General features: G+C 35.1%; 1 protein-coding gene across 1 annotated transcript in view; it reads right to left on the bottom strand.

Moving 5' to 3' along the window:
* Window positions 1-27,288, bottom strand: part of Top2b (DNA topoisomerase II beta) — a 63,518-nt gene that overhangs the window by 11,287 nt on the left and 24,943 nt on the right. The window contains exons 8-28 of the mRNA XM_052734052.1: window positions 23,720-23,893; window positions 21,274-21,375; window positions 21,055-21,192; window positions 19,208-19,346; window positions 18,411-18,568; window positions 18,149-18,274; window positions 17,047-17,157; window positions 16,809-16,914; window positions 14,823-14,932; window positions 14,223-14,315; window positions 14,021-14,135; window positions 12,266-12,387; window positions 11,915-12,063; window positions 10,985-11,216; window positions 9,267-9,401; window positions 8,046-8,246; window positions 7,401-7,596; window positions 7,171-7,262; window positions 4,389-4,544; window positions 4,129-4,212; window positions 1,484-1,678 (exon numbers count right to left, since the gene is read on the bottom strand). Of these exons, the coding sequence (XP_052590012.1) occupies window positions 1,484-1,678; window positions 4,129-4,212; window positions 4,389-4,544; window positions 7,171-7,262; window positions 7,401-7,596; window positions 8,046-8,246; window positions 9,267-9,401; window positions 10,985-11,216; window positions 11,915-12,063; window positions 12,266-12,387; window positions 14,021-14,135; window positions 14,223-14,315; window positions 14,823-14,932; window positions 16,809-16,914; window positions 17,047-17,157; window positions 18,149-18,274; window positions 18,411-18,568; window positions 19,208-19,346; window positions 21,055-21,192; window positions 21,274-21,375; window positions 23,720-23,893 (2,934 nt within the window). The remainder of the gene's footprint in view (window positions 1-1,483; window positions 1,679-4,128; window positions 4,213-4,388; window positions 4,545-7,170; window positions 7,263-7,400; window positions 7,597-8,045; window positions 8,247-9,266; window positions 9,402-10,984; window positions 11,217-11,914; window positions 12,064-12,265; window positions 12,388-14,020; window positions 14,136-14,222; window positions 14,316-14,822; window positions 14,933-16,808; window positions 16,915-17,046; window positions 17,158-18,148; window positions 18,275-18,410; window positions 18,569-19,207; window positions 19,347-21,054; window positions 21,193-21,273; window positions 21,376-23,719; window positions 23,894-27,288) is intronic.

The following is a 27,288-nucleotide window of genomic DNA, read 5'->3' on the forward strand; positions in this document are numbered from 1 at the left end:
GAGTGAATGATAGCAGTGGCTCAAGGGAATGTGAACAATTCTGCTTAAGGAGGACCAGAGAACATCCCAGGAGTCTTTCTGACTGACTTCTGGAAGAATCACTAAGTTTGCCAGATAGGTAGAAACATGGTGAAAGCAACAAGATGAGAAAGAAAGCAGGGCCTCAAACCAGGGTAATGAGCTAGTTCCAGCCATGCGAAGTTTGAGGGCATTGGGCATCTGGTGACTACATGAACACAGGAGCCTGGACATTATAGCTGAGACAGATTTAAGAGTTACTGTTTTAAGTGGGCAAAGCTCAGGGCAGACAGAAATGAGGTTATTGACACTACATCAAGTAGAAAAGAAGAATGATAAGAAACTAACCTAACAAATAACAATAGAAAAGGACAGAGGCTACTGAGCTAACGGGAAAGCCAAATATGGTAAAGACACAGGCTAGAGGAAGGTCATATACACCTCAGTCATCAGACAGTCGGCTCTAGTGTCAAAATGCTCCTATGCTTCAAATTGCTTCAAATATTAGCTCTGCACAGAAAAATAAAAATTTTAAAAATTCTCCGCTTTAATCCCAGCACTCGGGAGGCAGAGCCAGGTGGATCTCTGTGAGTTCGAGGCCAGCCTGGGCTACCAAGTGAGTTCCAGGAAAAGGCGCAAAGCTACACAGAGAAACCCTGTCTCGAAAAACCAAAAAAAAAAAAAAAAAAAATTCTCTGGCCTATAACTCCAACTTAGACTCATTTCCCTAGTCACAAAGAGTTTTGTATTGGATATATCTGCGTCCACATTCCTTGGGCTGTAAAACAAACTGGTCTAGACCATTAGCCTCTATAGGATCATCACACATCCTGCTTTCTTGGCTCTGAACATTCATTCTAGTCTTTACAATTGGCTAATCCTGGCCGATCCTACTCAAGGGTGGATAAATTTCATAATTATTTATTTAAGTTCTTGCTAGTAACTGTCAATGCCAATGCAAGATGTGCTTAACAGTGTTTAACAAAAAACATTCAGACTATAGAAAGTGATAAGTTACTTTAAAAACCAAATAGACCTTATTTTCTGCTTAACACTCCCTTAATTAGTCATGATATAGAATTGTTATTTATAAAGTTGATAGTTTTTGTGTGGTTTTTGTTAAGACTTAATTTAGGAAGACATTCAGTAGAGTTTTTCTCTCTCATTCTGAACACTGAATTTAGGCCAGGCCTCTGTAGTCCCAATATACTCAGGAGACTGAGGCAGAAGATCAATGAAGCCCATGAGTTTGAGGCCAAACAGAGGGGATAAGAGGGTGGGAACAAAACTGAATTAAACAAGTGGTTCTAAACATATGTGCGACCTTTGACCAATGGAGTGTTCTTTCACAGCTCAACTGCTCTCAAAGAATATTTCCTATCACATCAATACACATTACAAATCATAAAGCACGATTAAACTTAAGTAGAGTCTACCAATGAGCTGATACAGGAATATGTGATACCTTCTTCTTCTTCAGCAGTTTCCTGCTGGCATCTGCCTTCATAGCAGTAATTTCAGGAACAATTCTTCTCCCATAAGGTGATGGCATTGTCTCCTCCAGCTGAAGTTTCTTTACCTTAGGTTTGCCAACTTTACCTTTTATTGCTTTTCCAGACATTCCTGCCAGAATATCTTCTCGTTCTTGTGCTTCCACTTTCTGAAATATGGGGGGAGGGGATACATAAACAGCTCTTTACAAAAACCAATCACTATTGCATAAGAACCTGAAATAAATTTTATTCATTGTTAAGAAACAAAGCTTTCTTTTCAGCTGATCTAATCTGAAACAAAATAATGGGAAAAGAAGAAAAACGTTTAAGTCAGAAGACCTGAGTTTTAATGCTAATTCATGTATGTAGCTTCTTATCCTTAATACGATATGGTAATGGTAACTAGTGACCTAAGTGGTCCTTTACAGCCCAGGACCACTGCTGACCTGGTGTCATCAGAAATTGCAAACACAGACACAGGCAGTTCTGTTAGGAGTATGAAGCTGGGCTGGAGAGATGGCTCAGCTGCTAACAGCACTTGTTGCTCTTATAGAGGACTTGGGTTCAGTTCTCAGCACCCACATAGTAGCTCACACCCACTGTTAACTCCAGGTTCAGGGGATTACACCCCCTCTCATGACCTCTTCAGGCACCAAGCACACATATGATACACAGGCATACATGCAGGAAAAACACCCAGATGCCCAGTAAAGTAAAAATAAATAAATCTAAAAAAAATTTACAGTGTGAAGCTATTCTTTTCCATTGCTTTAATCATAATAATGATCTAATTAAGAAAGTAAAAAAAAAAATCCCAATACATTGAACTTATGGGGTTTGTTATCAAAATAAATGAATATATAACCATGATTAATGTGACAGACTCTAAACTCTAGAAAATGATTCTTTCTAATAATTAACATGTTTGGAAAGATGCAAAGGAGAGTGACATCTCTTGAAAGACATTTATAGAGATTTTGTTTAATAAAAGTTTACAGATATGATAGGTTTTTGAAATCAAACACACTGGAATCTAATGTTGATACATCTACTTACTAGCTATATATTCTTAATAAGCAACAGACAATTGTCAAGGGCACCTGCCATGTGGCAGGCTTTATAAACTCCTATCATATCTGTTTCAGGGATGATGAAAAAGGCTTGGCTGAGATGACTGACTGTTTTTAATCACACCAATAGAACTGTCTAACATGAGCTGTAGACCTGAAATGGGACCCTCTGAAAGAGCAGCAAGGACTCTCAGTTGCCGAGCCATGTCTCCAAGTCCCCATATCTAGAATTGAATTTGTTTGAATACTGTTAATTACCAAATAATAAAACGACAAATTAAAAGCAAAAAGCAACACTGGGGGGGCCTGAAATTGCTTTGAATGGTAACTTTTAGCTCTAGATCTGTACTACCGAAGTAAGCACAAAATGGGCATGTTTCACTTTCCTAGCTAGCAATCAAATTTAAAGCAGTATCAGAATTATAACAATAGTAATCAGACACAATAGTTTTCTTTTCTATGTAGATTTGTTCACTTTTATGGAAAATGTTTTGTATGTGTGGTGATGGTGATGGTGATATGATGGAACCTAGCCAGGGTCTCACTCATGCTAGGCCAAGTGCTGTACCACTGAGCATAGCCAAAACACATTAGCATTTTCTTAACATATAAGCCAGCAGAAAGAAAATATGCCTCTAGTTAAAAAGAAAATCTAATTAATGAATTAAGTCAATGTACACTATGGTACTTAAAAGACCACAGAAGGAACCTGAAACAACAGCACTAAAAAACTTCAAAAATCCCAGCAGGCAAGGATTATACTACATTTGTTCCTACAAACTCTAATTGTAACAGGAGCCATGGGCAGGAAAAGTAAATGATGAAATAATAATAATATAATGAATAAACTGAAACAGTGAAGTAACTGAAAACGTAGCACCATGCTAGAATAGTAGCTGTCAGCCTTTGGTAATCAGATGTTCACTCTGCTGCCATTAATTTAATTCTAGTACTTTAAAAGGCAATCTTAGAAAGGTTTATATTTTAAATCTTCTCTCTACTTTTACCTTTTAAATTAGAACTCCACTAACATAAAAACATTGAAATTTCTTATAATCTAAAGGAAGTCAAAATACCTATATTCAATCATACCCATAATTGGCCTTACCTCTTTTCAGGAAAATGTCAAATTAAATCAGTTAGCACACTCAGAAGTCAGGTAATAAAATTAAATCAATAGAAAGCAATAGAATTTAATTTATTCTAAATTGAAATCTGTAGCATTCGTATTCATCCATGCTAGAAATAGCTTTTCCTTAATCTCATAGAAGTAAAACTAGCTTGATCTTAACTTGGATTATAAATTCAATAATAAAGAGTTAAAGAAAAATTCTGAAGCAATTAAAATAAAAAAGAATTTTCATTATTATCTCAAAAAATTATTTTTCCAAATATATTTTATTCATTTTAAAGTTATTTATTCATTTATCAGCACTGGGGATTGAACTTAGGTCTTGCACATTCTAGGTCCATGTATTCCCATTGAGCTAGGCCAATGAACTCCCATTCCCAGCCTGAAATATATATTTAATAGAGATTCAACATACATCCAGTTCTTCAACAAATGCTGCTAAATCTTCTTTCCAAAGATCTGAAGGAGATTTCCTTTTGAGATCATTAACTTCTCGCCCCTACAATTAAAAGAAAAGAAAAAAAAGAAAGAAAAAAGAAAGTAGTACAATTTAACAGTTAATAGTTTTTAAATGTGGAAAGGATAAATCAAAATACTTAGTTTTGGAAAAATAAAATCAAAGATATGGATAATACTGAAATAGTTCCAAATTATTTAACCCACAAAAGTTCATACTTTTGTATCTCTCTGCTTAATGAGTTCTTCAACTTTTTCTTTAGTAAGAGACCATAGAGACATATTTAAAATATAATTAAAATCAGGGCCTGAAGGAGTTCCTGAGTCAGAGGAACTATCATCATGTTGGTTTTGTGTGTCTTCCTCTTCTGCTGCCTGTAAAAAATAACAAACTTCATATTAAAGTCTATTATAGTATCAAGTCAGCATTTAACTTCATTGAATATTAGACTAAAATGGTATACTGTTAATGCTACACCTTTAGTGTGGTAGGAGTTATTTAAGATTACCATCAAGGTTGCCTATAAACCCTATTTTCTATGTTAAAAAAAAAAAGCTTAAGATTTTCTTAAGATATACAATAAAATCTTCAAAAGGAATAGTATATTTTATCCCTATTTAACTCAGAAATTTGATGAAAAGTTAATTGCTTTCCTAAGTCCCAAACTAAAAAGACACTGTATCTTAAAATTATTAAGTAAAATGTTTTGTCAGACTTTTATACTGATCAGTAAATGAACATGAAACCATTAATAAATCACTTATAAAAATGTTTTAATAGTTGTAAAAAATATAATAGGCTATATTTACTCACTAAGGACGAATTTTAATTAAAAAAATCCCTACAACTATAGGGATTACTCAAATGAGAACTTAGAAAATAAGTTGACTGAAGACTAAGTTGATGATTTAAGGTGGAGAGATTTTCTGAGATTTTACTCATGATAACTGCAATGTAAAGAAGCCTCTTATGCTAATACTATGTTTCAAATTACAATGAATTCAATAAAAAGTAATTTTAGGTGCCATTGCCTTCAAAGGCTTAAAAACAAAGACATTAAATAAAATTGAATTAAATTTGTTAAATACATTCAGACAAAAATGACAAAGATACTCTCACAAGCTAAATGTTTAAAAACAAAACAGCTTTACAATTAAAAATGTTGAAATAAAATAATGTATCCCTACAAAGTTAGGTATGAGTGCACTTTGGAAATAAAATGATAAAAATTAAAAGTGCAAATCAAGATGCTTCGTGACACAAATAAAACTATAAACTCCATTAAAGAACAGTTGAAAGATGATTAGTAAGTGCCAGATAATGAACTATAGACTGCTCTACAGTTTTAAAAAATTCCTCAAGAAACTGTGTTTCTGTGGAGCTATGGAGCAACTCACTGGGTTATCAGCCCACTGCGAGGTATTAGAGCACAAAACAATATTGCTTAAAACTCCTACTTCAGAAGTCCATTTGGTGTGGTTTCATAACACCAGAAGCATTATGAATGAGCACTCTTAAGAATGTGTGTATTTCACTATTAACAAGAAGGGCACTTTTAGAAATCGATAAAAATTGAACTTTTCCATGTTTAATGATAGAATAATCTTCTAAGTGGTTTTATATTCTCTCTTCCCCAACACTCTAGAGGCTCTGGTAAGAGCCTCTCCTTTTGGTACCTGAACTCCTTACTTACTTACTCCCTTCAAGTTACACTTAGCAACAATGATGCAAAAATGTTCATAGTGATAATGTAAGCTAGCTTTTACCCATGAATTCTGCTTCCACCAGAAGGGTATTCAGAAATCAAGACACCCTTATATTTAAAACTAAATGAGCACTAAATTCACTAGCTTATTAGGCAACTTTTTAAAGATATAGTTTAACCAGCAATGACACAAAAATCCGAGGATATAAAGCATAATTTGGAGTTCAGTAATATAATAAATCATAGCAAGACGAAAAAATGTCCTCCATTCATAATTGTAAAAACTGTCCATCATGTCCTATCCTACTTTATTCAAATGGTATATAAGCCTATTATCTTGATACTACATAACTTCTAATTTTACTCACTTTAACATATTTAATTCAAAATTGAGAAGAGCTTAATGTAAACAAAAGCAGTATTTCAATATAGTTTGTTGGAAAATACAAAAAAATTATGGTTAAGAATTCTAAAGTGCAGGGAAATTTAACATATCAGTTTACAGTATATCGCACAGTTTTAACTATTTTAAATAATGCTAACATCACTGTCTTACATATTCAAATCTATTTCAATATCTAAAAATATTAACGATTGCATTTTTTTAAACTTTTCTACATTTCTGTTCTCAATCATAGTGTTGTACTGCCTTTTAAAATTGCCTTTTTTATCACAATATTAAGACACTAATTCTTGAGGGGACTCTTAAGGTTTCAATATTTCATTCATTGAATTAATACTACTTTATTATCTGAAATGGACAGTTTAATTATAGTGTTTAAATTTCAGACCAAAAATCTAAACACAGGCAGAGCACATGCTTGGTGTCAATGGTGTCAGAGAACATTTCTCTCTCATTTTCCCAGACCCGACCACAACTAGACTAGGCAAGTGGTGACCAGATGCCACAGTATCACCACAGACTGGGCGATGGAATGATTTTGAGGGTTCCCAGTCTGGCTCTCAGATAGTATGCATGTAGCTCATTAAAACCACCATGACCAATTAAGCTCTTACTGGCAGACTTAAAGGAAAGATCGAGGAGACTGAACTACCTTCTCAACCATGGAGTCATGTCTACAGGCCCTGGTGGAGACCAAGTGTTCTGTAGTGGGGATGCACTATAAATTCCTACACTGTGTCTGCTCTGTGGGAAGCAGAAGCTTTCAGTCCCCAAACAGTCAACTCAGCACCTTTATCACTTCTAAATTCAAACTTTTGGGCTTGGGGATTTTGTTTGTTTTGGAAGTTGCTTTTCAGAGCTTCTCTGAGTATCTTTTTCTGCAAGTGATTACCTTTTCTTGTGCTTCTTTCCACGCTCTCACTGGGTCAGATTCATAACCTCTCTGGACTAACATTTGAATCAAATCTTTCTTTGACCTATTCTCTATGTGAGGGAAAAATAAAATTAGGATCAAGAAAAGAGATCAATTTGTATTTGCTTATATTCTACTGATAAAAATGTCTTTAAAAAGACTTTTTTCCATTTTAACTAATGTTCAAATCTTTAAAGGCTATGCCTTACCAATAGTAATTTTCCCTTGTATCTTCTCTAAAATGAAACGGGCTTGATTATTAAGTTTTGTAGATTCTGCTCCCAACATTCCTACAAGCCATTCCTTCCGTAATCCATAATAACTTAATCGTAAATCAAAGAATTCTTTCAGAATGTCTTGCACAGTTTCATACTTCTTCAGACATCCCATATGATCAAAGAGTACCTACACAAAATACAAAGTTTTTTCTTTAAATTCAATAAATTTATACTGGTATTTTAATTTATGTAATATCTATAGTACTTAAAATAATTCTAATATGAATATATACTTGCCCCTGAATCCCACTTCTGAAACAAACCAAAAGTATTGATAACATTTCTATAAAATATTCCTTTAGTGGCAGGAATTTAATAAATGCAAATATCAAAACTATAGGAGAGTTTAAAATAGTAAAAATTTGATAGACAAACTAATTTTTAAAAGGTTTCTTAGTGTGCTACAGTTGATGGTTCAGTGGGTAAAAGCACATACTCTTCTTGTAGAAGAACTAAGTTTGGTACCCAGAGAAAGAAACTAATCCCTGGATTCTTAAGCATCCAAGCCTATAGCTATCACTCTTACTATGATAATACAATGCATGGCCATTTAAGAAAGATTAACTAATGTATTACCATGGAATTGCAAGTAAGAGTAGTTTGAAGTTTAAAAACTTTATGCAGTCCAGCAGCTTCTGCTTGTGCAAGTTTCTCTTCCGTCATTTTCACCACAAATTTCACAGTTGTATCAGTGTGATATTCTTTGTAATCAGAAATTAGTGCTGGTGTTTTATCTGTTCCATTAAGCATAGGTTCTAAGACCTGCTCCTTGTACACCTACAAAATATTTAAAAAGACAATAAATATTTTTACAACACACTATCATGTTCTCATTAATCACAATCTTTTTAAAATTCTCAATTCCTATGGAGGCAAAAAGGAAATTTTTTTTTTTTTTTGGTTTTTCGAGACAGGGTTTCTCTGTGTAGCTTTGCGCCTTTCCTGGAACTCACTTGGTAGTCCAGGCTGGCCTCGAACTCACAGAGATCCACCTGGCTCTGCCTCCCGAGTGCTGGGATTAAAGGCGTGCGCCACCACCGCCCGGCAAAAAAAGGAAATTTTTATCTTTGTTGTTTCTGTTCATTACTACAAAGGTAATATATGAGGATATGCTTGGTGGTGAGGAAAGACATACAAGGGCATAGTTCTGGTTCTGACCCACTTAAACCCCAAAGGCACCATAAAGTCTATGGGTATAAGAAGGATGACATTTGCTAGACCTAGTAGAGTAGCATATATGCCCTTTAGATTTAAAGCAACCAATACTGATCTGAATTACTGAGCATATTTATACAGGCCTATAATATTTCTCATTCCATGCCTTTTGTTTTAAAAGCAACATAAACATGCAATCTCTTTTTAGAAAAATGATTGAAAGAAAGTACTACCTAAGTCAGTGGTTCTCAACCTTTCAAATGCTGAGACCCTTTAATATAGTTCTTTCTGCTGTAGTAACCCCCAACTATAAAATGATTTTGCTGTTACTTCATAACTGTAATCTTGCGACAGTTATGAATCATAACATACATATCTGTGTTTCCCATGGTCTTAAGTGACCCCTGTGAAAGGATAGCTTGACCCTCAAAGGGGTCATGACCCATAGGTTGAGAACTTCTGACAGAATGTAAGATATACTATTTTTTTATATACACTTAAAAACTTGAAAATTCAAAACACAAAATTCAAATACAAGAGTAAAAAATAAATATGAAATCAAACCCTATGCAGATACAGAATAAACAATTAGGTGGATTATTTGTGCCACAAAGAATAATGTCCTCACATGGTTATACTAACCTGTGTCCAAGTTCTAACTGGAAGTTCTGTAATCTCTACTGTGTTTCTATCCACCACAAATATCTCACCACTGACAGCATACTGGTTCTGACCAAGCTCCTGGATGGTGCCTTTGAAGTTTTTATAGTTTGGAAGCTGCAGGGGAGATGGAAATAACTTGAGTTTGACTTTGTTCTTGCATGCCAATACTACCTCTAAACAGCCCTTAGCACATGGTCTACTTATATGGCAGTATTTGCTCCCGAATTGCTCCCGAATTCCTTCTAAAGGATATTAGCTTAATATCCTTTAAATTCAAACTCCTTTTGCTTCACACTGAATGGCTTGTAGTTTGGATCCAATTGAACTTTCTAATTTTTATCTAATGATTTTTCCTTACAGAACTACTACTTTTCTCCCATGCTCTGTTTGGAGATTTTGAATGTTTATTCTATCTGCTATCATTTAAATAGTTTGAATGTTCTCCCAAGGTTTCATGTGAAAACATAATTACCATTGTAAGAAATCTGATTGTGGTTTTTAAAAGTAATGCTTTTGAAGAAATGGTTAGGATTAGGCAAGGTCATCAGGGTGGAGCCCCATGAATGAATCTCAGTAGTACTGAATCCTAATAACTATGCAAGAAGGAGAGTGAGGTCAGAAAGACAGTTGTACATATGTACATGTACACACACACACACACACACACACACACACACCTTGTTTCTCACCATATGAAGCCTTGTACTACTAGAGGACTCTGCCAACACAAAAGCCATCAATAGATGAGGCCTTTAGGCCCTGAAACTCTAGAATTATGAAGTAAAATAAGCTCCTTTCCCTCAAAAAAGTAGTCTGTCTTGGGCATTTCATTATGATAACTAAAAAAAGGACTATCTACTAGCTCTGACACACACTCACCATTAGAAGAGGTTATTTCCTCTTCCAAAATCCGTACTTGTTGCTGTCACTAAGAAACTTAACATATAGCAGGGGACATTTTGTGAATATTGAATATCTAAAGACAAAGACCCGAACTCTTTAACTCACCTCTTAGCACAGGGCCACGTGATACTAGGCACATAAGAAGCATATACTAATAAAATACACTAGCTCATCATTCTTGAATGCATCTAAAACAGTTTAAATAAAATACTATCATAGAAAGTAATTTGGAACTTGGGAACTTAGTAAGAATGTTTGCTGTGGGTACATACAGGATCTAAGTTCAAATCCCCAGTACCCACATAAAAAGCAAGGCACGGCTGCATATACCAGTAACCCCAGCCTGGGGAAGCAGAAAGAGGTAGATATCAGGAGCTCACTGGCTAGCCGGCCTAACTGAAATGGCCAGCTTCCAGTTCAGTGAGACACTTGTTCTCAAAGCAGTAAGACAGTGAAAGGGGAAAGCACTCAGTGCCCTCTTCTGCAATATACATATGTGTATATATCATATGTCAATATAAGGAAATTTTTCATGGCTTAATACTTTAAGGACAAAAACAAAGCTAAATACAAGTATAATGAGAACACCATTCTCTATAGTTCAGAGATTTTGAAGTCTGAAGTACAGGGTATTTTAAATTTTCAATAAACAGTTTCTCTCTATAAAACTTATTTTCAGACTCATTCATTTATATCTTTCATGTAAGAAAATACAAGTTTATATCCTAATAGGATCCTGTCTACAACAGCTCTAAAATGAAAAGAAGTCAACAACATAAGCCATAAAAACTTACCATGGGATGAGGGTCCAAACCTTCTAGCATCCGTCTGACATTGTTCACAATTTCTCTAGCATCATAGTTAGGCAGTTTACAAGCCCATCCAGTCCCAATGCCCTCAGCACCATTAATCAAAACCATAGGGATTATGGGAATATACCACTCGGGCTCTACACGCTGATTATCATCATAAAGGAACTTAAGCAAGTTATCATCCACAGCTGGAAAAAGCAGTCTTGCCAGAGAGCTAACAAAAGGAAATAGGAGAATATTGCTCTGAGAAATGAAACTTCATAAAGACTTGACATTTTAAGAAAACCCTCTGGAAAGAATATATTTTTAACAATTTTTACCATATATTATAATAAAATTCACCTAACATTAGTACAAAAGTCATATTTTTCCCAAACACAAGCCAGTATCAGAGTCCTTTTTTACTTACTTACTTTTTTTTTTTTTTTTTTTTTTTTTTTGGTTTTTCGAGACAGGGTTTCTCTGTGTAGCTTTGCGCCTTTCCTGGAACTCACTTGGTAGCCCAGGCTGGCCTCGAACTCACAGAGATCCACCTGGCTCTGCCTCCCGAGTGCTGGGATTAAAGGCGTGCGCCACCACCGCCCGGCTTTACTTACTTTCTTAAATTCTTTTATGTTGTTAAATAACTTTGTAAGAAGTTCCAATTATTCTGAATAAAATACTTAACCCATTTTTAGTTTAAAAAATAAAATTAAGTACAGAAAAAAAAGTGTATATTTATTAGGACTGATTTTACCAAGAATGCATAAGAAGGCCGAAAGACTTCATGTTCTTTGTAATCAAATAACTCGGAGTACTCACCCTCAGTAAAATAACTAATTCTCTCTCCACTGCTTTAATTCTACTAAACTCTTACTTGCTATAACAAACTTCAAATTGAACTTTATGTCAGGAAGTTAGCAAATGGTTTACCTTAACATTGTGAAAATATAACGAGGGCTTGCAGCATCTTTGCCACCATGAAGCCGAGTTCCAAACTGACCAATGGGCTGAAGCAAGTTAATGTTGTTACTGCCCACAAAATTCTGAGCCAAATTCACAATAGTCATCATCAATGCTTGCTACAGAATGGGAAAAGACAAAAATATACGATTAATAGTCTAAGGTTTTTGGAACTATGCCTCAATTTGTATTAAAATCTAAACTCTCAATTCTATTGCATTTTCAAAGACCTCATAAAAAGAAAACTACTCTATTATAAATAATTATCATTTAGTATGCCAATAATTACTGTTCTCAGTTGACTCCACTCATAATGCTTACTTCGCCATGATGATAAGCAGACATTTCAGCAACAGATCCAGCCAGCTGGGCGACTTTTACTTCACGTTTATCATTCCTCTTGAAACAGGTAAACAAAACTTTTCGTTGGCCTGGTTTGAAGCCTATTTTTAAAAAGAGCAACCCTCCATTTAAAATACTTTAAAACTACTTTTAAATTTTGTCATTACTGCATGAATCTCAGCCTCACCTTCTTTCCCCAGATCACCTTCATGACTAACCTCTGATAGGCCATGTAATCCACACTGCTGCCAACCTTCCACAAAGTTTGTTAACTACTCTTTTCTGTCATTTTTATATGTTATAAATAAAATATCTCATAATATCAGCTCTTTTAGTGTCAACATTACATGTTTGGGAGAAAAAAGAAGACATTTACAATTCCAAAAGAGTACCAATTAAAGACCTTCTGGACTTAAAGAACTTTCCAGAGGTATCATACTTCTTCCACAAGAGACAATTTCATGTGACCCAATGCCAGCTATAACATAAGTATTAGCAGACAAACAGCTTGATGATTTTTATTAGCACATCCACAATCAGGAAAACTCTTACAAATGTTTACTGTAATGGTTAAGAACATAGACTTTAGAATCTTGGTAATCTGGATATTCATACCATGTGAATGAACAAATTACTAAATCAGTCTCAGTGTTCTGAAAGTAAATAAAGTAATAACCTTTCTAGTAACCTTAGTCATAAGATTATGTGAGATTATGTGCTTCTCTCTTCTCCTTGCTTGAGACCAATGAACACAGCAATAATCTTATCCACATATGCTGACTATCATTATGAGACCAGAGCATGGAAGACATAAGAAGAAGAAATATGGCTATTTCTTTGAAAATGTCATGACGTAACTGAGGAAATAAAATTAGCACAGATAATAAGAGGAACATAAGAAGTGGTATAGAAGTTCAGGCATCTGATGCGAATTTAGACTGAAGGAATACTTCATAGAAGGGAGACAGTCTCAGGCTAGACATGATGGATGGACAAAACTGCTATTAAATGAAAACCCAAGCAACACAAAGGTGAACAAATTTGCTATGACTTACGTAACTGGGGCTGGGGCTTTCCAAATAGAAAAATCAGTTCTAATGCAAAGTTTCCAAATTTTAAGCTAAATTACGTTAAATAATTAGATTTTGTTAATGAGATATAAAGGCATTTAAAAAACTTATTCTCCGACAATTTTTTAGATAAAATTCTATTTTACTTAATTTTGGAAACTTCAGTTTTAGAAATTACTTTTTTAAAAAGGGAGCTTTAAAGATTGACCTTAATTTTCCTGAAAAACTCAAAGGAATAGTAAAAACTTCAACTCTCTCACAACTTATCTACCACAGAAGTGTTTTTTTTTTTGTTTTTTTTGTTTTTTTTTTTTTTTTTTGGTTTTTTCGAGACAGGGTTTCCCTGAGTAGCTTTGCGCCTTTCCTGGAACTCGCTTTGGAGACCAGGATGGCCTCGAACTCACAGAGATCCGCCTGCCTCTGCCTCCCAAGTGCTGGGATTAAAGGTGTGCGCCACCACCACCCGGCTATCCCACAGAAATTTTAAGCTCTTTTGAATCGAATCTTCATGTTTTGTAAGATTTCAAGTAAGAATTTTAAATGGACCACAGACTTTGGTATTTTTAAGTAAGAACTGAAAATGGACTGTAGGAGGGCTAAACCACATGAAATTAAAACATACAGAGCATGTAAGATGAGAAGGACTTTTACACAGATTACTCACCATCCACAAGAGACGGTATAGATCTCTCATTGTCTGAATTTGAGAAGAGAATTAATTCCTTGTTGATGAAATCATTGTACGTCAAATGCTTTGTTGCCGTACCATATAAAAATTGCTAGGAGAAAAGTCACATAGCAAAACTGTCACTCTTCCTGCACAAGTCTCAGCCTCAGCTCCTCCCCCAGATCACATCACGACTAACCTCTGGTAGGCCATGTAACCTACGTTGTCTCCGATCCTCCATAAAGTTGGTTAACCATTCTTTTCTGTCATCAATCTTCTTCTTACTAAATGCCTGAAGAAGTCCAAGTAATAATGTCACACATTAAAGTTAATTTCATTATAAAACTTGAATTTATAAATGGTAAGTAATTAATTCTGGAAAACTAAAGTGCTTTTCCTAAATTTTGAGGGGTTTTTGTTGTTGTTGTTTTGTTTGTTTGTTTGTTTTGAGACAGGGTTTCTCTGTGTAGTTTTGGTGCCTGTCCCAGATCTCGCTCTGTAGACCAGGCTGGCCTCAAACTCACAAAGATACACCTGGCTCTGCCTCCCAAGTGCTGGGATTAAAGGCGTGCACCACCAATGCCCGGCACTTTTCCTAATTTTTAATCAAAATTATATTTGAGCTGTGTCTTTCTATTAAAGAAATAATAAAGCAAAGAAGAAAAAAATACATAAATTTTACAACTTTAGGTACTATACTTTGAAGAAAGACTCACCACACAAAACCAGCTCTGGAAGGAAACATACAACAGGCAGAGAGTAGCTAAAGAAAATTATCTTTTATTAGCAGCACACTTACCAAGGTAATGGCAGCATCATCTTCAGGGCCAGCATATCTAAACAAAATACGATGCCTTTCCATATCAGCAAAATATTCCTTTGCTTCTTTAGCTGTACTGGTACCCAATCCTGTATGATTTAATATAAAAGAGGGTCACAAATAACAATGACTATTCAAAACCATCAAATAAAGAGCTTATAGAGGAAGTCATTAAATTGGTACTAATTGAACAAGCTTAAGACAAACAAACCAAATATATACCTCCTGACTTAAATACAATGCTACATATTAATCATTGTTTCTGTCAACAAATCTAACTCAAATATGATCATATTCTGATTTAAATATCAGGTAACGGAAACTAAGCAGAAAGGGACTTGCTACATATTAAATGAAACTAAAGGAGCACAATGGGCAAAATTTAAGATGTGGGAAATTTACACAGAACAAACAAATTTATACAGATTATATAAGCAGTCATTTTATAAAACTTAAAAATTTATTAATGAATTAAAATGAGAAAATATGAAAAGGAAAACATTCATGAAATATGAAAAGATTACATTCAGAGATTTAAGAGACCCATAAACTAGATATTAATTATTTGGATCTTGGTTTAGAATATTAAATATGCAATATATTAATGTAATCACAAGGAATTTTAACATTGTTTGGATTTTTAAATATGTCAAAGAAGAATATGGATACTTGTTTAGATGCATATTAAAATAGTGACAGTTGAAATACTTTAATGTCTAGAAGTAATTTCAAACTAACATGGGGTACTAAGAAAGGTGATAAAAATAGTGATTGTTAAAATGCATAAGTAGTCCTATTCTTATACAATGTGTGTGTGTGTGTGTGTGTGTGTGCGTGTGTGTGTGTGTGTGCGTGTGTGATAAAATTTAAGTGCTAAGGGGAAATTCTGAAACTTTATTATTATTATTTGTGGGGATTCGAAATTTTTCTTATTTTCTATGAAAAAAATTTCATTCAGCAACAAACTGCTGGTTTTAAAATCTAAAAGACAAACTTTCAAGGTAATTTTAATACTCTCATAAAAATAGATTGCATAAGCAGTCATTTCACAAAAAAATTAAAAATTTGCTCTCTCTCTCTCTCTGTCTCTCCCTCCCTCTCCTCTCCCCCCTCATCCCTCCCTTTTCTCTCCTCTCCCTTCTCCCCTCTCCTGTCCTTTCTCCTCTCCTCTCCTCTCCTAAAAAAGAGAATATGGATATGATAAGATAAAAAAGGTCAATTATTGAATCTACTTTTAAAAAGGAACTACTTGTTTTAAATAGGATAAGTAATGAAATTTTTTGTCTGAGTTTATCAAATGTTACTGGACTGGACAATGTTAATATATATAATGGAGTTTTTTGTCTGAATCTGTCTAATGATAATGGACTAGACATTGTTAATGTAATTCTTGACTGTAACCTTCTCTTATTATTTTAGACCAAAAAGGGGAAATGTGGTAATATATTGTGCCCCCAATATATTGTGCATCCTAATAAACTTATCTGGGGTCAGAGGACAGAACAGCCACTAGATAGACATAGAGGCCAGGAAATGGTGGCACACACGCCTTTAATCCTATCACGTGGGAGCAGAGAGGCAGAGATCCATGTGGATCTCTGTGAGTTCAAAGCCACAATGGAAACAGCCAGGCATGGTGACTCACGCCTTTAATTCCAGGAAGTGATGGCAGAAAGCAGAAAGGTACATAAGGCATGAAAACCAGGAACTAGAGCTGGTTAAGCTTTTAGGCTTTTAACAGCAGTTCAGCTGAGATTCATTCTGAATGAGGACTCAGAGGCCTCCAGTTTGATGAAATAGGATCAGCTGAGGAATTGGTGAGGCGAAGTAGCTGTGGCTGGTTCTGTCTCTCTGATCTTTCAGCGTTCACCACCACCACCACCACCACCACCACCACCACCACCACCACCACCACCACCACCACCCCCAAAAAAAGAAAGAGAAATTAAAAACTAAAATACAAACCTTTGTAGTATTTTATTTTCCAGGCTTTCTGGTTTTCTATATGTTTTTTCCATTCATCAAATTCAGGAATACTATAAAAGGAAAGTTCCTGCTTATTTTTGCTTGCCTTAATTAAAAAAAAAGAAGAAAGAAAGAAAGAAAGAAAGAAAGAAAGAAAGAAAGAAAGAAAGAAAAAGAAATTAGTTCTTCTGCTAACACTTAAAAAAAAAGTGCAAAATTAAAACAATGCAAGCAGTACCTTTACAATGGGAGTAATGAATTCTTCAAGAAAACCATGCTTCAAAAGTGATGGCCAATTATGATGAATAAAATTGATTAGAAGGCCTTTGATGTGAGAACCATCTTGATCCTAAATAAATGTAAAGTAAAAATTACCATAATTTTATAAAATGCAACTACTTTTAAACAAATTTTAAAATGTATGAAGTGAAGCCAAGACAAAATTCCATTCAAATTGTAGATCAGTAAGCATTTTATAAAATAGTATAGATCAGATGACTATAAAAGAATTGTCACTTAAAATACAAGTATAGTTAACAATACACTGAATATACCTGTCCTTACATAATATATATGTTATCAATATATATGTTGTATGGTGTACCTGATTACAGAAGGTTTAAAGGTGGAAAAATACAAACACGGTTATAACCCCCTTCTCTGGTCAATGGCAGAGGAAGTTCTTTGAGTATTTACAAGTATTTACCTGTTTTTTCATGACAAAAAAAAAGCTGAAAAAATTCTCCTTAAAACTATATAGCAGCTTTTTCTGTTGAATTTCTCCACAAATGCTTTTACACTTAAAAAGACAATGTTGGTTACATATGAAGTTCTTCCTTTTCAGTATTTTAGTTCTTTCTTGATTGCTGCTATTTTAAAGTCCTCCTGGGTTTTGTGTATTCCAACTTAGGCCAACATGTGCCAACAGTGACCATCAACCTACCAGGTCACCGTTTCTCACTTACAAACACCACCATTTCATTTCTATTTCCACATAGGCTTAGTCACTGTGCTAGAATACTGTGTTCTGCTCTTTCCATAATTGCTGCATTTAAGAACATTTTTAAATAACCAATAAGGTTAATATCTCCCCCAAAATTAAGTAATATAAAATGAGCTTCATGTGCATGTTTCCATATAATAATATGTCCTCTAGAAGCACATAATCTCTTTCACCTATGCTACTTCCTAAGACAATTACCAAGAGACAATCTTAGGGCTAGGGATGTAGCTCAGTGGTAAAACATTGGTCCCAGGTCCAGCATGCATGCATGCATAAATACATACATAAGACAATCTGAAGATATGAACTATAAATATGTAATAACTTTCAGACCAACCTGATCAGTCATAATCATAATCTTTCCATAACGTAAGGTTTTCAGAGATTCTGCATCATCATAACTTTTCTTGTACTGCAAACCAACTATTTTAATAATATTGTTTATTTCTGCATTTTCCATAATCTATAAAAAAAGGAAAAACATGAAAGCATTTTTAAGTCACTATAGTATTTGAAAAGTGAGTCTGAATCTACATTTGAAAATTCAGTTTTAGTAATATGTTAGAAATCTCATGAATACCTGTAGGATGTATACAAACCTGTTTATGAGACGCTTCTCGCACATTGAGAATTTTACCCCTGAGTGGGAAGACTCCATATCTGTCCCTCCCAATCACACCTAATCCAGATACAGCTAGTGATTTGGCAGAGTCTCCTTCTGTTAATATCAATGTGCACTCCAGGGAATGTTTGCCACCTGGAAAATATTTTTAAATTATATATATTTTAAGTTCCTTATTTCACTGATGAGAAAAATGTAATCAGAAAAATTATCACAATGATAATGGAAGACTAACAGTCACCTTATACTATGCTTAATGAAGATTAAGCTGTAAATATATTGTATTGAATTCCCAACCTCTTAAAATAGCAATATATAGTACATGAAGCAATTTTTCCCTTCCATCCGTCCTTCCTTTTCTTCTCTATGTGTGCATGGTGCGTATGTACTCACACAGAGGCCACAGCAGGAAAACAGTTGTTGTCCTCTATTGCTCTTTACCTTATAATAGCCTTGAGACAGAATCCTTCACTGAACCAGAAGCTCACTGTTGCAGTGAGGCTGACTGGCCAGCAAGCTCTCAGGATCAACATGCACCCATACCCATCCCCTGTGGTACAGTGCTGGGGTTAAAGGCACATACAACCATGCCCAGCTTTGTACATGGGTGCTGGGATCCAAACTGAGGTTCTCACGCTTGTGCTGCTAGCACTCTTAGCCACTGAGTCACCTCCCTAGCCCCATATGAAGCAATTTCAATTATACTCTGAACAGAAAATAACCGAATAATTAAAGGTTAAACTTAAAATCTTTAAAAATTGGTTTGACTCTTACCAGCATCATTGGCATCATCCAGTTTGGGAATGCCTTTGATTTTACTGTATTTTACTGATGAACACTTCTTATTCAGCTGAGTCTGAGCCTTAAATTTCACCCAGTTCAATATGCTTTCTACAATGCCACAATTAGAGGCCTTAAAAATAAATAAATAAATCAAAGGTCAGTGGTATAGAAAATAAGCTGAAAATTCGTAAGTTCACCTAAAATTTATAGAACTGCCTATGATAGCTAGAATCCAGGCAGTTTGAAGACAAAATTATAATGATGATGATAATACATTCTAGTAAATTTCACTCAATTACAGTAAAACTATATTATAGCTTGTTAGCAAAACTAATTCAGGCAGCTATACATACAGTGACCTACTGTACTGAAAGACAAACATGAGAAAAATCCTGTTACAATAAACTTCATGAAGAATCTGTAAGGCTTTTGTAGGAAGCAAGGCTCTTACTACTAGTTAACATCACAAAAGCTTAACCACTCATTAATTTACTAATTGGTAAATTTAGACATTGATATCTCTGATATCTGCCAATCAAACCCTAAAATCCTGTAAGAAAAAAACAACAACAACACTGATATAGAAATGACATTAGGAAACTCATGCATAGGCCTCATTCTGCTAACAACAACTTCACCTAACACACTGTGTATAATTTGCTATGAACTGGTGTGATGACAACTTGTTTCCCTAAAAGAGTAAGCATCTTCAATCCCAAGTCTTAAAAGCTTTTTTCTTTTAATCGTCCATAGTGATGTGGTTTCAGGCATAGGAAATAGTTTTCTAGCCAATTTCATAAAAAAAACAAAAAAAGAAACAGTAACCTGTGTCAAATCTAGTCGGCTCACTTAAATGAAACAATACAATATCTACAACCAAATCTCTCTGTAAGAGCAACTGTTATGATGACAGAAAGTTACACTGTAATTTGAGCTCAGAATCATTATGAATATTTTATAGGCTTCAAAGCTAGAACTTAAAAAGGAAATCTGCTTTTGTTTCTTAGACCCTACCTTTGAAAACCTAACATTGAGATTTAACAAACACATTCACCATGGCCACTGTACTCTATTCCCCCACCACACTATACAGTTCCAAAGGCGCACGTTGGGGAGGAGGGTTTACAATGAAAACGACTTTGGCTAGTTGATTACATGATTGCATTCCCACTGCCAAACAACTTTAAAGGCCCCTCACAGATAATTAGTAAATGTTTAACTGGTAGTACTACTAACAAGGGAGCCAAATGAAATCCTGAGTAGTGTACAATGGATTACAAGAAGCCAACAGTGGCTATAAAATCCAGTTATAAATCCAAGATTTATTTACTTATACTGTCATTTTAGAAAAATTTTTAAAAGCCAAAATAATATGTACAAATTCAAATACGATTTGTAATAATGTAGAAAATACTACATTTTGTATAGGATATCCTATACATACATGATATATGTATATACCTACATATGTTACGTGTGTGTGTGTGTGTGTGTGTGTCAGTAGAAGAATTTGAACAAAAGAGTAGAAAGATGAAAACAGGAGACTAGGAGGCTCTGTATATTCGTCAATGGGATACTGGACCTTTACAATGGCCAACGCACAGCTAACACACTTAGCAATGTAATTTCCTACTTTTGTGCTTGCAAAAACAATTAATAGTTTAATGAAACAATGTGGTCTACATTTTTAAAATTAACAGAATGAAGTATATTAGCTCATAGTGTAAGTATATGTAACCTACAGTTACTATGATAAAACAGAATTTAGTCACAAATAAAATAAGTCAATAAAAGAACCTATTTACCCTATTCTCAATAACTTGAAAAATAATACTTACTGCTTTAAAAAATTTTTCTGACAGTTGGCATTTGGATCCAAAACTTTTGGGCTGCAGAGTCATGTTTTCCTTAGTTTGAGAATCAAAGGTTGGATTTTCAATAAGACAATTAATAAAAACCCATATATGGTTTTTAACCTGGGAAAAACACAACAAAAATATCAACATCCAAACAGTCATGATGTGGTAACTCAGCAGAACACATAAAGCATCACTTACTTGAAACGGCTTCACTGATACACCAGCTTTGTTCTTTTTCTTAACTACTTCAATCAGCTTACCAACAACTTGATCTACTACGTAATCCACATGCCGTCCACCCTGCAGAGGGAAAAGTACAGATTACAAAATCTATAGCTAAAGGATCCAACATCTTGGTAGTCTCACTACAACTATTTTCTTGAGGAGTATGAGTCTGAGAATGATAGTGAGGATTTAAAAAGATGTTTTAGGTCACAGTGCCAATAAACTATCTTCTGTAAATCTTTTCTTCATTACACATCTAACACCAGATCTAGAGCATTTCCTAATACTCAAAACCAGTTTTCTGATTATCTGAGCACCAAGTGAATGTTCAACAATGTAGCTAACATAACTCACGAGTTTGAACAGATACCACATATTGATTAATGGCTCAGTCCCTCAGGACTGCTTACGACTGTCAAATTCCCCTGAGCTACCTATCGATCTGTATAACCAGGGGAATCCCATTTCCCACTCAGATCTGACAACTGGATAAGATGGTTCATAGAACTCAGGAACATATTTCACTGTCCTTTAATAGTTTATTATTAATAAAAAGGGCCGGGCGGTGGTGGTGCACACCTTTAATCCTAGCACTCGGGAGGCAGAGCCAGGTGGATGTCTTTGAGTTAGAGGCCAGCCTGGTCTACAGAGCAAGATTTAGGACAGGCACCAAAACTACACAGAGAAACCCTATCTCGAAAAAAAAAAAGATAGTCTTCCCCAAGAGTCTCACTATGTATATAAACCACTCTTAAGGCAGGCTCCGTGCTCAGCAATAGATGGCCAACACAAAACAAACTCACTAGCATTTTTGGAGGTTCTTCTTTTTTATGTTTATCTTACAGGCCTTTTGCATATATATTAGTTTCCAATTTTGTGTTTTTATGGGATTTCTATGTGTGCAAAGGAGTGTGTCTCTGCATTTATGTGTTTCTTTTGCTCTTTCTTTGGCTCTTTTTCTTCTGTTTGTTTTGTACTACTCCAATTTGTTCATTTTTATTTTATCATATTTTATTTTTATTATTTTTTTTAGATGTCTGTTTTCTAATAAGAGAGAGAAAGAAAAGGATATGGATTAGGATGGGAGGGGAGGTGGGAGGATCTGGGAGGAGTTGGGGAAGGGGAAACTGTAATCAGAATATATTATATGAAGAAAAACTACATTTTCAATTAAAAAAACTTAACAACAACAACAAAGATAGAACTCACTAAAAGCCAAATGGACAACATATATAGGATAAAGTACAGGGAAGTCCATGTAACTTCGTAATCTTCTTCAGGAATATCATCCTCTCCCCAAACACTACAGCATATTTAACCTGAGAGATCTCCGAACACACTGCTTAGGGTTTTTTGTTTGGTTGTGTTTTGTTGTATGCAAGACTGTGCTACTCCCCGCCCCCCCCCCCCCCCGCCCCTGCCCCCTCAGTTTTTAAAAAGACACACAAACCATGTGACTCAGTTCAACTAATGAGATGTAAGCAATTACTGGCTGGGTGATCCTTCTAGGAAAACTATTATATCCTGACCAAACGTGGTGATTTGGCTTAGCACCATTTTCTTCTCCCTAGAACTTGGAAATGAGTTATAGAGAAACAATAGTATTTGAGGATAGGAAAAAAAGCCACATGCCATAAATGATAATAGAAAAGAAAGCCAGAAAAAAGAGGCCCCTAGTAGCATTACAGCACCACACAGCAGCAGCCTAACAGTTCCTAGAAATGAGAGGAAAAAATAAATAAATAAAACCTTTAAACAAAGTTTTAAATCACTGTCTAACCGAATAAAGTCATGACTGGGTCAAATTTCTGTTGACCAAAACAAGTGATATTTACTTATTTTAAAAAATTATTACAAATCACTGCTTTAAACTAGTCTACAGTATTTGCTTGCATTACTAACTGCTTTATTATTATCAGTAGATAATCCCTTTATGTTATTTATTCATTCATTCATTCACTTGTTTTTTGCAGAGCTGTGGATTAAAGTCAGAGCCTCTAACATGCTAGGTAAGCACTCTACCACTAGGCTACACCCACAGTCAATGTTTTTACCTTGATTTTGAAATCCAAAGCCTCCAGAAAAGGGTTCAAGCTCCTTAGACTAGCAAATAATATGTTCTACAACCTGACCCCTCAAAAAGCTCATTTCCTATTATTCTCTATCATACTCTAAATTCAGAATACAAAATAACAACAATCTTATCAATCTAAATTTCATAAAATATGTTCAATGATAAACACTAAGCATATTAACTTCTCAGTGAATTTTTAAATACTTTTAATACAGCTATTTGAGAAAAATAACTTTCATTTTCATGAGTCAAATTTAAAAGCCAGACATTTTTGTTGTTTCTATTTATTTCATTATTTAAAGTACTATTTTATCAATGACTTGGAAACCAAGCATATGGACTTACCTTTGTAGTTGCAATACTATTCACAAAGCTGATCTGCTGGAATCCTTTTTCACTCAGAGTGAGACAAACATCCCATCTTTCATTTGCAAGTTCATGAATAACTTTGAGGGCTACCCCAGTTTCATCCAGTTTGTCTTTCACATAAAGGTCTACATAGCTGCGAAATCCATTTACCTATTAATTTATAAAACAATGAATAGTCACTCATAGGTCAACAGTATAAATACATGTCATTAGTTATTTCCCTTACTTCTGTTCTCATTTACAGCAGTTTTTACCCAAGATGCAAGCCTTGATCAAGCATTCCCTTCTTGACCCCTGTTCATAGAGCATTCATTTGTGTCTCTACTTGATGAAGATGAAAAAAGATAGCTATTTAGGGAAGTTATTATAAAGTCTTCCATAAAACTAATTCTTCTATGTGGCAAATGTTATCATCCATTATGAGTTCAGATATGAGGAAAATTAAAGCAAAAGACATCTCTATCATTATGGAAAGCAGCTAACCAAATAAATTAATAATTTTCACAAACACAGCAAAGAACTGAGACTGTGAAATAACTGTCATTCTGAAGTCTGGAGAGAGAGAGACACATGCTGAAGAAAATCAGACTCTCAGTATTTGCTTAACTTGAGCACAAGTTTAATAAAATAGGAAACACCTTACACTAGATGTTTTAATCACTACTGGAAGAATGCAAGCATGCAAAGCTCCTAGGGGCTATGATTAGTGGTGCAGGGGTTCCTATCCTAGCAAGTTTTCCCTCCAGGAACCATATCCCATGGAAAGATCAGAATGATCAAGAGAAAGATACACTTGCCAGGGTGCAGCCTAAGAGAAGAAAACAACAGCCAGTGGGAAATCCCTCCAGACGCCATTTTCTTACAAAAAGAAAACAAGGAGGGGGCTCATTGTGTAAGTCAGCAGGCCTCAGAATGCAGACTGAGGACACTTAGGGAGAGCCGCTACAGTTGGGGAAAAAGAATTAGGGCAGATGAAAAGTCTCTATTCATGAAAGATGTGCATAAGCACTCTGAAACCAACCTGTAGGAAACAGCTCAGTGTGCATTTCAATCTGGGATTTAATCAGAGTCTTCTCTTACATGCTACCACCGCCCCCCCCCCCCCACTAATAAGACTAATAAGCCACTAATAACAACAGTGAATTTCAGCCAATAGAGCTACAAGACATAGATCATCTCTGCCAGGTAGATCAAAGACATGAACAACGAAGAATAAAAGGAAATAAACGTCGAACACACTCTAACTCGTGGATAGATTAACGTTAAGTCCAATAACAAAGCCTACCTCAGAACTACTACCTTACACAATACAAAGTTTTCCACAAATACTTTCAGGAATACCAAAGAACTATAAAAACTGAAAATAAAGTAATCATCAGAAATAGCTCAGGTAGAGCTGGGTAGATGGCTCACTGGTTAAGATTACTTCCACTCTTGCAGAGGACAGACAACCCAGGTTCAATTCCCAGCACCATATAAAAGCTCACAACCACCAGTTATTCCAGGTTCAGGGGATCTTCTGGCTCCCACAGGCATAAGACACACACATGGTGCACAAACACACACACAGCCCTAACACTCATACACATAAAATAAACCCAAATGAAAACAAAGCATCTCAGACACATCTCAGATGTTCTAACAGGGCATTTAGCATCACTATTGTTAGTTCAGTACAGTTTCTAAGATGTTCTAACAGGGCATTTAGCATCACTATTGTTAGTTTGGTACAGTCTCTACCAGAAAAGGCATTCCACTTCAGTAGAGAGATGAAATTCAAATAAAGAAAATGGAAATGCTAAAAATCAAAAGCACTGAAGACATAAGAAATGTCACTGACAAGGCTCATCAGTAGGAAAAAAAACTAATAAAGTTGAAGGCAAGGCAACAGAAACTAAACAAACTAAATAAAACAAAGAATAAAATAGCCCAAGCCTCAAGTGTGATAAAGCTAGCATATCCTGTACACCAGAGAGAAAGTTGAAACAATCATGCCTAATAGCTTTCAAAATTTGTGACAAAAAAAAAAACAACAAAGCCAAGACGCTCAAAGAACATCTCATAGGTTAAATAAAATCACAAACAAAACCACCACCACCACCACCACCCCCCCCCCCCCACACACAATATATAAAATCCTAACAGCAAAGCAGAGGAGAAAGAAATACATTAACCTTACCAAGAGAAGAACACAGAGAAACACATCACAACAGACTTGTAATCATGACCTATGCCAAGCAAGAATTGAGTGGCATCATTACATGCTGAACAAAAACCACTGTCAATCCATAGTTCTGTAGAAAATACCATTTGAAAGAGAAGAAAAAAATCAAGACTTTCTCATACACTAACAGGGAATTCATTGTCAACTGTTCTAGAAGAAAGGTTAAAGAAAATTCTTGTGCAGAGGTGTAAGATTAAATCAAAAAACTAAAACTGAACAAAACAGCACATGTGTGCAATTGCAAGTACTCTGGAGGCTGAGGCAAGAAGACTGCTTGAACCTAGGAGTCATAGGCCAGCCTGGGCAACTCAGCATGACTAGATCACCAAAACAACAAATAACAACAAAAACAAATATGCACAAGCGTTTTGTGTGTGTGTGTGTGTGTGTGTGTGTGTGTGTGTGTGTGAGAGAGAGAGAGAGAGAGAGAGAGAGAGAGAGAGAGAGAGAGAGAGAACTGAAAGCTATACTAATATTTCTTCTGCCTCCTTTTCTTCTCCATATGGTGTTTACAACCTATACAAATAAAGTGAACGATCTTGGGCTTGGGAGATAGTTCAGTGAGTAAAACACTTGCAGTAAAAACATGAGGACCTGAGCCAAGATCCCCAGAAGCAATATAAAGCCAGACACAGCAAGGCACAACTGCCATCCCAAAGCTCCTACAACAAAATTGGGGCACAGGCAAGAGAATGCCCAGAAACTGATGGCCAACAAGCCTGGCATTTGCAGCACCATGCAGTGGTGGGAACAACAGAGAAACTTGGTCTCAAACAAGTTGGAAGGTGAGGACCAAAAGCTCAGATTATCCTCTGACCTTCAAATTCACAGCATGGCACATGTACATGTACACACACACACACACACACACACACACACACACACACACACACACGAAATACCTAGTGACAATGATACAAGGAGTGGAAGAGATGACCTGGGGTTATAGACTTAGGAAGTTCTTTTAGCTACATGTGAAATATTAAATGTTTACCACAAACCCTATGGAAATTACTAAAAAGATTTTCAAAGGATAATAATATAAATATTATTTATATAATTATCTATTAAATCTATTAAATTATCTGTTATCTATTAAATCTATTAAAAATTAGATTCATTTTTTGAATTATCAGAGGACAGACACAAGAAATAGAAATTACCTAGTAAGATGACAGCTAATAAATTAAATAAATCAATAATCACTTTAAAATATTAATCATTTAAATATACCAGTTAAATAAGATCAGACAAGATCTATAAAACAAGATACAACTATCTGCAGTCTACAAAATAACACTTATTTTACAAAAGACACTTA

Source organism: Peromyscus californicus, unplaced genomic scaffold, assembly GCF_007827085.1.
Source record: "Peromyscus californicus insignis strain IS unplaced genomic scaffold, ASM782708v3 Scaffold_12__1_contigs__length_115047231, whole genome shotgun sequence".
Taxonomy (NCBI): Eukaryota; Metazoa; Chordata; class Mammalia; order Rodentia; family Cricetidae; genus Peromyscus; species Peromyscus californicus.